The sequence below is a fragment of the Lucilia cuprina genome, chromosome 4 (assembly GCF_022045245.1).
Source record: "Lucilia cuprina isolate Lc7/37 chromosome 4, ASM2204524v1, whole genome shotgun sequence".
Lineage (NCBI taxonomy): Eukaryota > Metazoa > Arthropoda > Insecta > Diptera > Calliphoridae > Lucilia > Lucilia cuprina.
The window spans coordinates 76,765,016-76,779,563 of record NC_060952.1 but is presented as its reverse complement, the minus strand read 5'-3'; the positions used below and the strand labels follow the sequence as shown (position 1 = coordinate 76,779,563).

Sequence of the window (14,548 nt, the reverse complement as noted above, 5' to 3'; positions counted from 1 at the left end):
GGTAAAGTACCTTTATTAGACCATTAATATAAATGTAACTTCAATTAAAAAATAAAAATTTTTCTAAAAATATTTCACAAAAAAAAAAAAATACAAAATAAAAAACATGTTAAAATGGTCACACTGGTCATAACTCCTTTGCTTTTTTATTATTGTTGTTATTATTGTAGCTACATACATACAGTACATACATTTGTAAAATGTTCATTCATTGAACGAAGTTGATAGATAACCGTGCTTTCTTTAATTTTGTTAATTTATTAAAATAATTAACAAAAGTGTAATTTTTTATATTAAAAACGAACTTACAAATAATTGTAAAGTTAATATTAAGGTATGTATTAGATTATTTGGATTAAATTATTCTAGTTTATATTATTATTTTGTTGTATTTGGTCTTACCTGTTGTCTGTTGTATTTATCTATTGACGAGCTGAAACATTAAACAACAAGAATATAGTTTTGTTTTTTTTTTTAAATTTTAGCAAAAGCAAACACATAATTTTATTCATTTATATTAAAAACATAAAGAAAATAATAATAAAATATACATGTTTTTGTTTTTCATGTAAATAAGTAAAAATAAACTGAAACAGAGTTGTACTTTAAGGTATTAAAACTATAAACTTAAAAGAGATCCTATTGATGATATCGATTTTAGAATAAAATTATAAAGTTATATGTTTTATAGGTATGAAAATAAAACTAAAAACTTGTTTATAATTTTAACAAGTTAGAAATAATATTTGCTTAATGAAAAAAATATTAAAATGTATTGAAATATTTTAATGTCAACTGGTTGGAGTAGAAGTGTCTGTTTCATTAAGTGGGTACCATATATTAATAAATTCTGATCGCCAACATAACACTATAATTGAACTTGTCATTTCGAAAAGGACATGAATCCAATAAAAACTTTTCGAAAGGAACAAAAATAGGTTAAGTGTAAAATAATATGGATAGGTACAAAACCAACACAATTAGTTTTTGTAATATTTATAAAAAACAAAGATTGTTCTCAAGTTTGTTGACTTATACCATTTTCAATCTGAATTTCAATAACTTTTACAATTTTTAACCGATTTTTGTATTTGTTGAAAGGATAATTGCATAAGTAATTTAAGTTTTCATTGAAATAATTGAAAAATGTTATTATTGTGGTAAAATTTTGACAAAAAAGTAGTTTGATTGACCTAATTTTTCCAAAATATATTTATACCCTACACCACTATAGTGGGGATCGCCTCAGAATCATTTTCTGGGTCGATTTAGCTATGTCCGTATGTCCGTCCGTCTGTCTGTGTGTCCATGTAAACCTTGTGCGCACGCTACATGTCGCAATTTTCAAGATAATTTGATGAAATTTGGCACATACTCTTTTTTTGGTTCAATGGTTGAAATTGAAAATGGTTGAAATCGGTCCATTATTTCTCCTAGCCCCCATACAACCGTACCCCCCGAATCGGGCCTTTAGGCTCATAAGTACGTTAAATGTTTTATAATGTCAACGAAAATCGGCAAAAATTAGTTTTATAGAACAATAATTGATAATACTAATTTTTATTTTGATCCGGCCTCATTTGACCCTAGCCCCCATACAGACTCCCCTTCAGAAAATGACTTGATGGTCAAAATTTACTTTAATTACTTATAAAAGGATTAAAATCTACATAAATGACTTTGACGTAAATTCATCTACCAAAATTTATAAGGATATGCCCATATTTACCCCTTCTCCCCTATGAGCCCTCTTTTAGAAAATCTCTGTTTTTTGTCAACAATAAATAAAAATATTCCACAATAAAACAAATTAAATGCTTTATTTAAAAAAAATCAAAATTTTAACATACTGAATGGTGTAGGGTATCATATGGTCGGTAATGTCCGACTATAAATTCATACTTGTTTTATAACTAAAAGTACAACATGAAATACTAGTCGGTCACTATTCGCCACTTCATAAGACCCTACAATTAATGAAATATCCTCAAAAAGTGAAATTCGAAAAAATTGTGACTGGTGCCCTTTTTATTTTTTTTATATTTTTTTGTATTGAAATAGAATAGAAATATGAAATACCATCAAAAAGTGAAATTCGAAAAAATTGTGACTGGTGTCCTTTTTTAAATGACTGTCGATTCATCTGACGTTTCATATACATATGACATCCAAAACTTTGTTATTAATATTTTTATAATTATTAAAAATTGGAAATTTCACTTGTCGTTCTTAAATTTAAAGTTCTATCAGATCCGATCAAATCAAAATAATTTCATTTCAGTCAGCTTCGACATAATGGTAAAATACTTGAAACCAATAAACAATTTTATATCTTTTATTAGAGTTTAAACAGAAAATACTCTAAGGTATTCTGAGATCCACAATGTTTGCAATTTTGTATTTTCTGTATTGAAATAGAAAAGTACAACATAAAATACGAGTCGGTCACTATTCGCCACTTCATAAGACCCTACAATAAATAAAATATGATTAAATAAGTGAAATTCGAAAAAATTGTGACAGGTGCCCTTTGTCGACTCATCTGACGTTTCATATACATATGAGATCCAAATCTTTGTTATTAATATTTTTATAATTATTAAAAATTGGGAATTTCAGTTCTCGTTCTTTAATTTAATTAAAATTAACATTTTAAGAACGGGTAATTGTTCAAAATCTAGTCTCTGGTTCAAATGTACTTTGTTAATTTAATAATTTTACACAATTGTTAGTAATTTGTAATATTCCTAATTATTATTATATTTTTTATAATAAATAAGTATAAGTATTCATAAGTTTAAAAATAATGGCTCAAACTCCATGACTCATGATGAATTAGAAATACAAGTCATTGGGTCATCGACTGGTTCTAAATTAATAATTAATTTAATCTGTTGTTGTATCAGTTTGACAGTGTCTGAAGAGTTTTCCTGGTTAATATATCTGCAACGGAGTTGACAATATTTTGCAGTGAAAGACTCGGGTCTGTCTACCCGGAGTGTAGATCCAATTGTCGTGAAAAAGTAACATCTTAAATTCTCTACATTTTGTATATTACTCTTGAATGCCATTTTCGATTGAAAAGGAATCTTGTGTCGGGTATCATACAGGTTGTAGGTCTTATACTACACTTTTAGTACCAGATGAAACAAAATGTACATTACATAATATACAGTGAATCAACTAAGTTTTTTTTGCCTACCTTTTTTAAGAAAATTTAGTTTTTTGTTCATAAATAAAATTGGAAAAAACATGTAAAAAGAAAAATGGGAAAACCAAGAAAAAAATATTAAAATACAAATTTTGGTGCATTTGTTGTTGCATTTTATTCATCAGAATTTGCATGTCAATAAAGTATTTTGCATATTAAGAATTCCGGTTAATTTCATTGGGGTTTTCAAATTATTTTTGGAATTTATTGTTTTATTGTTAAAAGGAAGAGTGTTAAGTATTTTTCAATTGCGATTTGCAAAAATCATATCCTCATTGGGTGAAAATGTGATGTTATTTGCCTTAAAAATGTTTAAAGGATAATAATGAGGCAATTTCGATATAAAAAATTAGTTTAGATTTCTAGAACGTGTGTAAATCAATAAAATATAATTATGAAATGTTTAATCAATAACATTAAAAAATATAAAATAGAGTAATAGATGAAATTATCCAAAGAATTATTAGAAAAACGCACTGAGTGCTCTTTCAAAATATTTAACTGCCAAAGGGAGGCGACATGTATCCAAGGAAAACTATTGGACTCCTGATTTATCGTTTTCAAAATCTATATACGAACTAGGAGGAACACTATGTTTAAATTTAGACTTCTAAACAGACCTTAGGTTGCTTGGAACCAATGTAAAAGGAACTGTCGTGTAGTACAGGAAAAATACCTTATTTAGATATTTTAAAATAGAGGTGGTTATCGTACCGTAACGTCAATAAAAGCAATATTTTTCACCTAATACATACACTTATATATATTTAGAACCCAAATCAAGAATAACTATCCAGATCCAAATACGCCTACTGTATCCTATTCAAAAAATAAAGAATTTAAAATATGAGGTTGAATATCAAGATTTTAGCATTTAATAGTTCTATAGTGGTATATGGTGATGTCCCCATACTTAGAGTGGCTAGGATGGTACTTAGTGTTAGATTTATTGAATAAGAATTAATATTCTACAATTCTAAATAAAATTTACACAGTACTTCCCAAATAGATTGAATTTCCGTAATGTAGTTTTTGTTTATCAATACAAAATGAACAAAAGCCCAGATTATTTTTGTTATAATATATAGATTTATACCTCACAAAACATTTGTTCTAGGTCCAAATCCATTGATTATCTAATATATCATGTATCCAATTCAAAATTACTTATTATATTCGAAATTTAATGAAAGAAACGATAGATTTCATGTTAAGTCAAATATTGATAAATTCTTATAGGTATATAGGATAATAAATCGATTAGAATTAATGTACACACATTTCATTTTGATTCGCTACGATTCCAAGATATCTATGAGATAACGTCAAATGTATTAATTTTTCATTAAATGATTGTGTTAAACCATTTTCATCTTTGAAAATTAAGAAACAAACACATTTTTACAAACATGCGTGCAGTGCAGTACTTCTTTTTATTATTGCTGTATTTTACTACCTTTTAAAACAAATGAAACACTACCAAAAATTACAAATCATATGGTAACTCTTGTTATTAATTTTATAAATTTTTAAAAGCAAAACAATAAATTTGTATAAATTATTTTAAATTTTTATTTAAACAATATTTAAATTATAAATACAAATATGAAAACATTTTAAAAATATTATAAAAACAAAAACAAATTAAAAAAAATTATGTTAGGGAAATAATACCATAATTTACAACGCTGCTGCTTGCAAAAAAAAGTAAAATTGAAAACATTAAAGTGATTTATGAAATAGAAGTGTTTATAGCAGCATAACAAAACGGTAAGCAAAATCTTAATAAAGATATTTATAAATAATAACAGAATATTAATAATAATAAACAGGATTTGTTAAACTTTTAAAATATTTTTAATAATTTTATATTTTTAGAACGTTATTTATGTGGTGTCGTGCTACTTGTCATGGCATTCGGCTCTAAAATATTACAACAACAATTCAATCACAATATTACTATAGAAAATAACAACAACAACAATAGTACTATTTAACACAACTCGCCAAAAAGAAGAAGTGAACAAAAAAAACGCCACAGATAATCATTATTATCATCAACTGAAAATAACAAGAAGAGGAGTTGTTACAACTTTGAAAAGCAATGAAGTTGTAAAGGAATTTTTAATTTATATCTTAAAAAAAAATAATAATAATTGAAATATAATAGTTCTTGATAATAATATACGAATTCTAAAAAAAGAAAAGTGAAAATGAATCCTTTAAATGGACAACAACAGCCAACACCAACAGCGGCACAATACTATATAACAGGCCTGCCACCATTGACTCCTGCCACAGGAACATCAATATTAAAGTCAAGTGTAGCAGCCACTGTAAGTCAGACGCCACAAACAGGCACAACCATTGTGAATACTACTACTAGCCTTAATAGTAGTGTGGGTAGTGTTGGAAAAGCTCCTGCTACCACTACTGTTAATAGTTTAATGGATAACCCAAAATTTGTAACGTCGGCCACAAATTATATGCCCGTTTTATTAACAAATCAAACCTTGATTAGTACTGTTGAACCCATACAGCAGCAAACAACAAAGATTACACCAGCAGGCACAGCACCAATAGTGGTACATACTCCTGTTCTTACTGGTAATAGTACTAATACCCTAACATCGGTTAATGCTAACAAACCATTGGTATTAACTTCTGCCAATAATTCTGGCAATATTACCTATCAAGTATTGTCAACGTCACAAAACAATAACAATAATAATAATTTGTCTCCTGTCATCTCGGCACCCAATGGCACTGTCAGTGTCCTCTTGACATCCTCACAAACCATGGCAACAGCTGGTAAGTGCAAAAATAATATTTTAAATTTTTTTGTATCAATTTAATTAAATTAAACCCTTCGCCCTTTAAAAATTATGTAATCTTTCACTAAATTATTTATTTACCTATAACGTACTCCCTAAAACTAATCATTATTTTGCATCCAACTAAACAAATTCATTTAAATGTCTATTTAAATCTACATACTATATTTCACGTGTTCCCATTTTAACTCATTCCAAATTTATCTCGTAAATTGTTTCATAGAAAATTTTCTTGTGTATTTGGTCTACTACAGCACCACCACATTACTAAACAACAATAAAATACCTTAAAAAAACATCATAATGATGTTTGAAAAAGAGCCAACCATCATTATCATGGTCAATACCAGAAATACATACAATAAATACTATTACATTGTAAATAAAATTGACACGCATTCAAAACTAATTTAAATAAAGTTAAATTATTAGCTACTATTTTTTTAATATATTTTCATTTTAATCACTTTAAAAATACGTATAAGATAATGTATAAAAATTCAACAAATGACCTCCCTCTCTAGTACAACTTTTTTCGTGAACAAAAATGTGTTAAACGAAAGTTTTGTCTTCGTTTAAAAAAAAAGACAACATAATTAAAGTTTAATAAAATATAAATTAACTATAACATTTTTTTGTGAATTATAGGTAAAAAATCATCTTTTTGTTTATAATAATGTGCGTTTTTTATTAAATTTATCATTAAGATACTGTTAGTACTTTGCAGTGTTTGTACATACATTTCTGATTTTTCTTATTAAGGTGACCAGCTGACAAATTGTTAAATATTTTTTTAGCAACCCTGTTATAAAATTATTGTTTGTATGTTTTTCTTTTAAGAAATTTGTAAATAATAAATACACTCAAACCTCGTTTTATGCGATTAATTCGTTTAGCAAAAAAAACGAATAATTCGAATTCGCACAAAACGATACAAATTATCCCTCAAAAGTCAAACAAAATCGCATAAAAAATCAATAAAAATTTAATTCTTTACTGAAACCATTAAAACATGATGAAAAATAAAGGTAACAAATAATAACATAATACAAATTCCAAATTATTAAGTATATGTGCAATATATCTGAAAAATAAAAAATAATATTTCTTCATGTACAAAGGATTTGAACAATACTTTATATATCCGAGCCGGAATTGGTAAAAAATCAGTAGTAGTACTTCGTTGAGAACTTTTTTGGATGTATGTAGAACATTTTTCTAAAAATTATATTTGCAAAAAATTTTAGAATTTTGAAACCGCACTAATTCAAATTCGCATAAAATAAATACGCATAAAACGAGGTTTGAGTGTATTTCTTTAGTTAGATAAAGATATTGAATCCAATATTAGATATGAAGTTTTAAATAGGGTCTCTGCCTATCTATCCATCCAACTATCTATCTATCTATCTATCTATCTATCTATCTATCTATCTATCTATCTATCTATCTATCTATCTATCTATCTATCTATCTATCTATCTATCTATCTATCTATCTATCTATCTATCTATCTATCTATCTATCTATCTATCTATCTATCTATCTATCTATCTATCTATCTATCTATCTATCTATCTGCCTATCTACCTATCTATCCAACTAGCAGTAAAGCTTTAATAACGACTCTATTATAAACAATCAATTCTTGGAATTGTTCGAAACCCAGTTGGAATAAAGGATTTTTTCTGAAAACTCTAATAAGACGGTTCTAAGAAATTTGAAAGACAATAAGAATATAACGTTTATACTCACTCAGGTAAATTTCAGAGCATTTTACATTATAAACGGCTCATTTCTGGATACTACTATTGGACACTTGTTGGTTATTTAGAATGGATTTTAGGTACCAGTTGTTTTAATCTGCAATCGACTCAGTTTTATTAGCACAGGTTTGGTAGGTAATAATTAGATAACTATTGTTTTAGTAGCATAAATTAGCAGGTCTGCTAGCCAAAGCCTACAGTCTAGTAAGAACTAGAGAGCAGAGAGTACATTGTTTAATTTAATAATTAGTAGATAAGAAAGTGAATTATATAAAACAATTTTTTAAATAAGGTAAGTGACTACACAACACTCTCTTCGTAAACAGTTTATTATGATACCCTTTATATAATAAATTAAATATAGAATGATTTCATAGTTGAATGCGATTATTATTACATTTTTATATGTATACATATTTTTAAAATTACTCTGAACATATGGTCACCTTAATGGTTTTAACTTGTATAATAATAATGATCTTGTTTAATGAATTTGTAATATTTGTTAGTGAAATTGATTTAGTCCAACATTAGACGTTCATATATATAATTTGTCATAGAAATGTAAATTAAATTTTAATAACAATTTGCATTATTTAATTTAAATTTAATTACAAAAATTCTTAAAATTTATATATATTTTTTTTATTTTCTTTATTTTTTTATTTATTTTATGTAGGTCATGTTGCGGCACCAATTATAATACGTAACACACCAACTGCAGCAACTACAACAAAAACAGTACAAATAAAACAAGAACAACAATTGCCCACAAGGCAACAGCAACAACAACAACATCAGCAGCAACATCAAACACAACAGCAGCAACAAAAAACTAAAATGAATACATTTAATCCACAAACATTTAATGCGGATATTTTAAAACAAATTGTAGTGGGTAATCCTGGCGCAGGAGCAACGGCCAACTTAGCACCAGGAACAACTTTATTAAAACCAACAATATTACAAAATAAACCAATAATACAACAACAATATAAGCAACAACAGCAGCCATCTCACCAACAACAAATACAAAATAAAACTTTAGTTAAAAATATGCCAAAAATGTTGGTAACAACAACAACACAAAACCAGCAACAACAACAACATTATCCCCAACAACACCAATTACAACAAAAACTAAATAATCACACCGTAATAACAACTACTACCGATAATTCTTCACAAATGTTTGCCGCATTGGGTATGGAACTGGTTAAAGCTAATACTGTCGCCCAAACTGTTCAGAAACTGCCTCAGGTCAGTTTATTACAGAATTCCAATAAAAAATCAACAAATAATTTAACAGAATTAATAAATGAGCCTACAGCCAAAACAATTCTAAAAAATCCCCATGAAATTAAGGTGGGAAATCTTAACAGTGAAGTGTCTCTCATAAAAAAGCCAAATCTAATAATGCATGAAATGAAGACCAAAGAAACGTCTTTATTAAAAAATTCAAATTCAAAACTACCAACAGAAACTGTTACAGACAAACGTAAAACTCAAGATATGGAAAAATCCACTAAAATCCAAACAAAAACTAATAGTCAGAAAACTTCAAATGTAATGGCAAAAAAAGAAACGAATGAGTCATACTCTCTACTAAAAACTAGCTTGGAATTGAAAAAATCTCCCGAAAACAATAATAATAACACTACAAAAACAGCCAATATTCTAGTGGAAAAGCAAAAATCTCTATTAAAACCTAAAACAATTAACAAAAAATCGCCACCAATAACATCACAACAAACCAGTCCACGTTCACAACGTTCAAATTCTTGTAATACAGTCTTGAAACCAAAAACTTCCCTTGCCACAGCCGCCAACAGTGAAAGAAGACATTCGGAACCAGCAAAAATCGAGCTAGTCATAACTAGTAATAACACTGAGGGAGTAGCTCAAGATAATCAGAATCCAGAATCAGAATTAAAATCTGATGAAATGGATATATACTTTGAAGATGAAGAATATTTGGAAAGTTCTGGTGATAAATTATCCATAGCCTCTGAAAAATCTCAAGATAAGGATAAACAAATTTCACAAAATAATAATGAGTTGCAAGAGAAACATGAAACAACACCGCCTGCTAAAGACAGTAGTAATAAAGCAAGCGTAACTAATACGCCAACAAATAATGCAATAGAAAATGTTAAGGAAAAGAAAACGGAACAGCAACAGAATGAGCAAACTAAATCATCTTCGGTCTCTTCCAAGGACAATCAAGAGGGTTATGCCACCAATTCTTCAGAAGATGATGATGTCACTATTTTACCTATGGAAGAAATGGAAATAGAACCAATAGAAATTGATGATGATGAAGATGATAATGAAAGTTTGCTAAGGTCCTCATCGGAGAATAAAGAACATCTTAATGAATCGTTGCTATGTGATGAACAATTTTTAATAAGTTCCTCATCTTCTGTATCAAATAATTCTGTCGATCAAAATTCAGCTACAAATTCTCTAATAAAATCTCCTTTCCAAATGGACAATCTAACAACTACTACCACATCTCCTTTATTAAAGAAAACCTTAATGGAACCAAAAGTTTTCGCCGCAAAGGATGAAACTCAACAACAACAACAACCAAATGGTTATTCTTCAGTTTTAGATATGCTTTCCAATTTTAACATGTTAAATTGGAGAGAACGCATTGGAACGGCACGTGGTACGAATTTAAAATTTCAACTAAATGAATTCAATCTAATACAATTGTATGAAAAGAGCATGTCTAATAAACGTATTCATACGGCCTATGAAAAGCCCATTTACGAAAGAGAATCATCACATAGACGTAATGAAAATGGCGATCCTCCCACATACTATATGTGTCGACGTTGCAATGTTCAAGGACCATCTGTTGATTTTTTGGCACCTGGTAAGTTCATTTAAACAAAATAGAAATATTCTTTTATAAAAACTGTTAAATTCTTGAAAGTTTTTTATATTTATAATTTTATTATATTTTTCTTCCGTTTATAGAATTCTGTTCATTATCATGTTTAAAACGTGATTGTCGTAAACGTCGTGATGATAGTGTTAGTCTTATGCGCAAACGTAATCGTTTAAGCAATTTAAATATGAACAACAAAAACTACATAAACATCAACAACAGCAATGCTAACATTACAAACGATGCGCTTAACATTAACAATCCACCACCCTTGACCTATATTAAAAAACCAAAATTCCGTTGGTCCACCTATATGAATAGTAATTTTACTACTATGGCTGCACCTATATCATTATTTTTAAATCCATTTCCCACCGGGCCCAATAACTTTACGATCGGCATGAAATTAGAAGCTATAGATCCGGAAAATTGTGCTCTTTTCTGTGTTTGTACAATCATTGATATTATGGGCTATCGTCTGAAGCTGAGCTTCGATGGTTATGATAATGCCTATGATTTTTGGCTAAATGCAGATTCTATGGATATTTTTCCGCCCGGTTGGTGTGCGAAAACTAATCGTATACTTCAGCCACCTAAAGGTATAACGGCGAATAAATTTAATTGGGGTACTTATTTGAATAAGGAAAAGGCAGTGCCAGCTCCTAGATATTTGTTTACACACTTGAATTCGTCTTCTTTGGTGCCGCGTAATCCCTTTAAGGTAAGTTTTCTTCGAGTGCTTAACTATGGAATAGATAAATTAAACGTTTTTATTTTTTTCTCTTATAGGTCGGCATGCATTTGGAAGCTGAGGATTTAAATGATACTGGCAAACTGTGTGTGGCCTCTGTGGCTGATGTTTTAGATGATCGCATACGTATACATTTTGATGGTTGGGATGATTGCTATGACATAATAGTAGATATAAACTCTCCCTACATACATCCATGCGGTTGGCATGAGGGACGTCAACAACTGGTGGTGCCGCCAGATTGCGAAAATTCCGCCTTTAATTGGAAAGACTACATACGTAAACAGAACACTGGAGAAGCAGCTAGTGAAGAACTATTTAACCCTAGAGAACCTATTGGCTTTAAGCCCAATATGCGCTTAGAAGTAGTAGATCCACGTAATCCCTCTTTGATAAGACCAGCCACAGTTGTGACACATAAGGGACACCGTGTCAAGTTGCATTTAGATGGTTGGCCAAGTGACTACTGCTTTTGGCTGGAAGATGATAGTCCTGATTTACATCCCATCGGCTGGTGTGATGCTACTGGCCATGATCTAGAGCCACCACCAGGTTTTCAAATGACAAAACAAAAAATGCCTTGTCCGGTTGAGGGTTGCCGTGGCATTGGCAACGCCAAGAAGGCATTTATGGGCGTACATGCCACCCGGGATGGTTGCCCTTATGCTGCCGAAAATTGGCGCATTGTTGTGGAAAAACCCCAACGTATTAACTACGATAATATTGTAAGAACTTTGCCTAAACAAAACAAACAATTACCGATGCAGCAGCCGGCGTCTTCTTCTCTTCCAACACGTTTAAGTGAACAACAAATTTTGGAACGTTTGCAAATGTTGGACAATATTAAAACGCGCAATATTCTAGTACAGCAAGAAAAACTGCCCACTAATAACAGTGACTTGCTAGGCGGTTTCTCTTTGCCACAGCTCAAGAAAGAAGAAACAAAATCTTCTAAAACCTACAATACTACCTCCACCACATCACCAGCTCTAGAGCAAAATTCTAATGACAATGTACTCGATGTTAATCTAGATATTGCCAAGGAATTTCTCTTCGACTATGGCCCACGTTTACAGCAAAACTTTACGCTATGGCAAAAAAATTTCACCTTTGATGCCGAAAAAATCAAACGTAATCCCCTCAATTGGTCTACCACTGAAGTGAGTGTTTTTGTGGAACTATATTTGAAGTGTCGCAAAACCGCCACCATCTTTAGTCATGAGGATATTGATGGTGAATCATTTTTGCTCCTGCAACAAGAGGATCTTACTGAAAAGCTTGGTTTGAAATTAGGACCAGCTGTTAAGCTTTACACATGTATTTTACAATTACGCACTTTGGCCGTAACTAAGTTTGAGGTACCTTATAAGCGTGCAGCAATCAAAAAATAATGAAATTATATAATGTGGAAAAAAACAAAGGTTGTTGTATTTAAGGGAATTTTGTATGAAAAAATTTCTTTAAAATTATGCAAATTGTGGCCATATACTAAACACATTGTTTGTTAATTTTGTTAGTTTTTTTTATTTAAGATTTCAATCACTATCTTCCTAAAATTTTAATAAAGTAGTTTTAATAAGATGTACGTATCAACATAATTGATTGATCCTTTTCACAATATCGTGGTTTTAAATCGTTTGTCATTTTTTTTTAGTTTTAAGTAATTTACAGGATTTGAACCTGTAGCCCATTTTGAATGATTAAACATTATTAATTTACTAACATATAAAAATGTTGAATAGACATTGTACATAGAGTATATAAAAAATATATAAATATTTGATTAAAAGAATAGTAAAGATGTGTTTTATTTTAAAATTCTTTTAAAGATAAACGGTCGAATTATGTAACAAGGACTTTCAGCGTACGAAAGGTAAAAAATGGCATCGAAACAAACAGTTTCTTAAGGACATTACTCTGGGGTAAGCTTAAAACCGGCATAAAGATTAAACATTAAAGTATTTTAAGTCAAATTCAAAATTTAGATGAATTCATCCAATCTTTCTTTTTAAACGTACGTAATAAATAAAATATAAAAATAACGGAACACTTAAACATATGTATGTCGGCAACTATGTTTTGAAAAAATCCTGTGAGTCGTTACATTTGAATGAGATGAAATGCAACTCTACGTAATGGTAATCAATTACAATTTTCTTGTAGTTTTATTTTTCCAGTCTTAGTTCTGTTTGTTTTTTTATTCAAAAAGACGATTATGTGTTGCCGCCGATAAAATTTCATATAAACGCCGGTGAAAATTATTTAGCTTGGGTCGGCTTGTAAATATCCGCCATTATGTGTATTGTTGTTTGCAAGATACAGCAACGATTTCTGTTGGAGAGACGGGAAAGAAGAATATTTGTTTTTCTCTTCTTTTTTCTTTTATTTAAATCGAAAAATATGAGACGTTATTAAAGAGCAAAAACATATTTATTTATAAAGTTTGTAGTTTATATTGAATTTAATATGTCGTCTTTAAAAGACAAGTTTAACCTCTGTTATATCTTCTTCGATATTGTTTATTTTAGATTTTATAGCATTAATTAAAAAAAATATTTAAATTTTTAACTACTTTTCGCCTTTATTAATTAAAAAAATTATAAATTTTTAACTACTTTTCACCTTTATTTTATGATAAACTTAAGCTAAGTATGTATTTACATATACACGGTGGTTATATCTTATAATGTTGACAGAAAATTTTTTGAAAAAATCGAACGACCATGTCAACTTACAATTTTTGTCTTGCAACATTGTAAAACAATTTTGATCAAAATTGTTATGACTTTAGACATTCAGTGAACATATTTTTGACAACGTTGTAAGAACTGGCAGACGTGTATCACAGCTTTTACCTATATATATCAAAATTTCTCATAATGTTCCCATAAAATTTTTTGTCAACTGTTTACAATTATAGTATATTTGTAGAGGTATCGTCAAAAGGTTGGTCGTTCCCGAGTAAACGTTCTAACTTGTTTTAAATATAACTTTTAATAATCATCCCGAAAGAAAATATATACTCTCTTGTAAACATAAAAAAACATATATTACTACCATGTAAATTAGTTTGTCCAAGTTTTTAAAATT

At 29.2% G+C, this 14,548-nt stretch overlaps 1 protein-coding gene across 3 annotated transcripts; it reads left to right on the top strand.

The window, feature by feature from the left end:
- The first annotated feature begins 192 nt into the window (after positions 1–192).
- LOC111686830 (lethal(3)malignant brain tumor-like protein 3) lies at positions 193–13,252 on the top strand. Of its 3 annotated transcripts, none has more exons than XM_046948956.1 (5): positions 193–334; positions 5,090–6,022; positions 8,491–10,692; positions 10,797–11,428; positions 11,497–13,252. In XM_046948956.1, exons 2-5 carry the CDS (start codon positions 5,425–5,427, stop codon positions 12,847–12,849), a joined length of 4,785 nt encoding a protein of 1,594 aa, XP_046804912.1. In that variant the 5' UTR covers positions 193–334; positions 5,090–5,424; the 3' UTR covers positions 12,850–13,252. The 3 variants fall into 3 exon arrangements, with proteins under 3 accessions (XP_046804912.1, XP_046804911.1, XP_046804913.1); XM_046948955.1 differs by lacking the exon at positions 193–334 and adding an exon at positions 4,851–4,981; XM_046948957.1 differs by lacking the exons at positions 193–334; positions 5,090–6,022 and adding an exon at positions 8,356–8,375.
- The last annotated feature ends 1,296 nt before the right edge of the window (positions 13,253–14,548 follow it).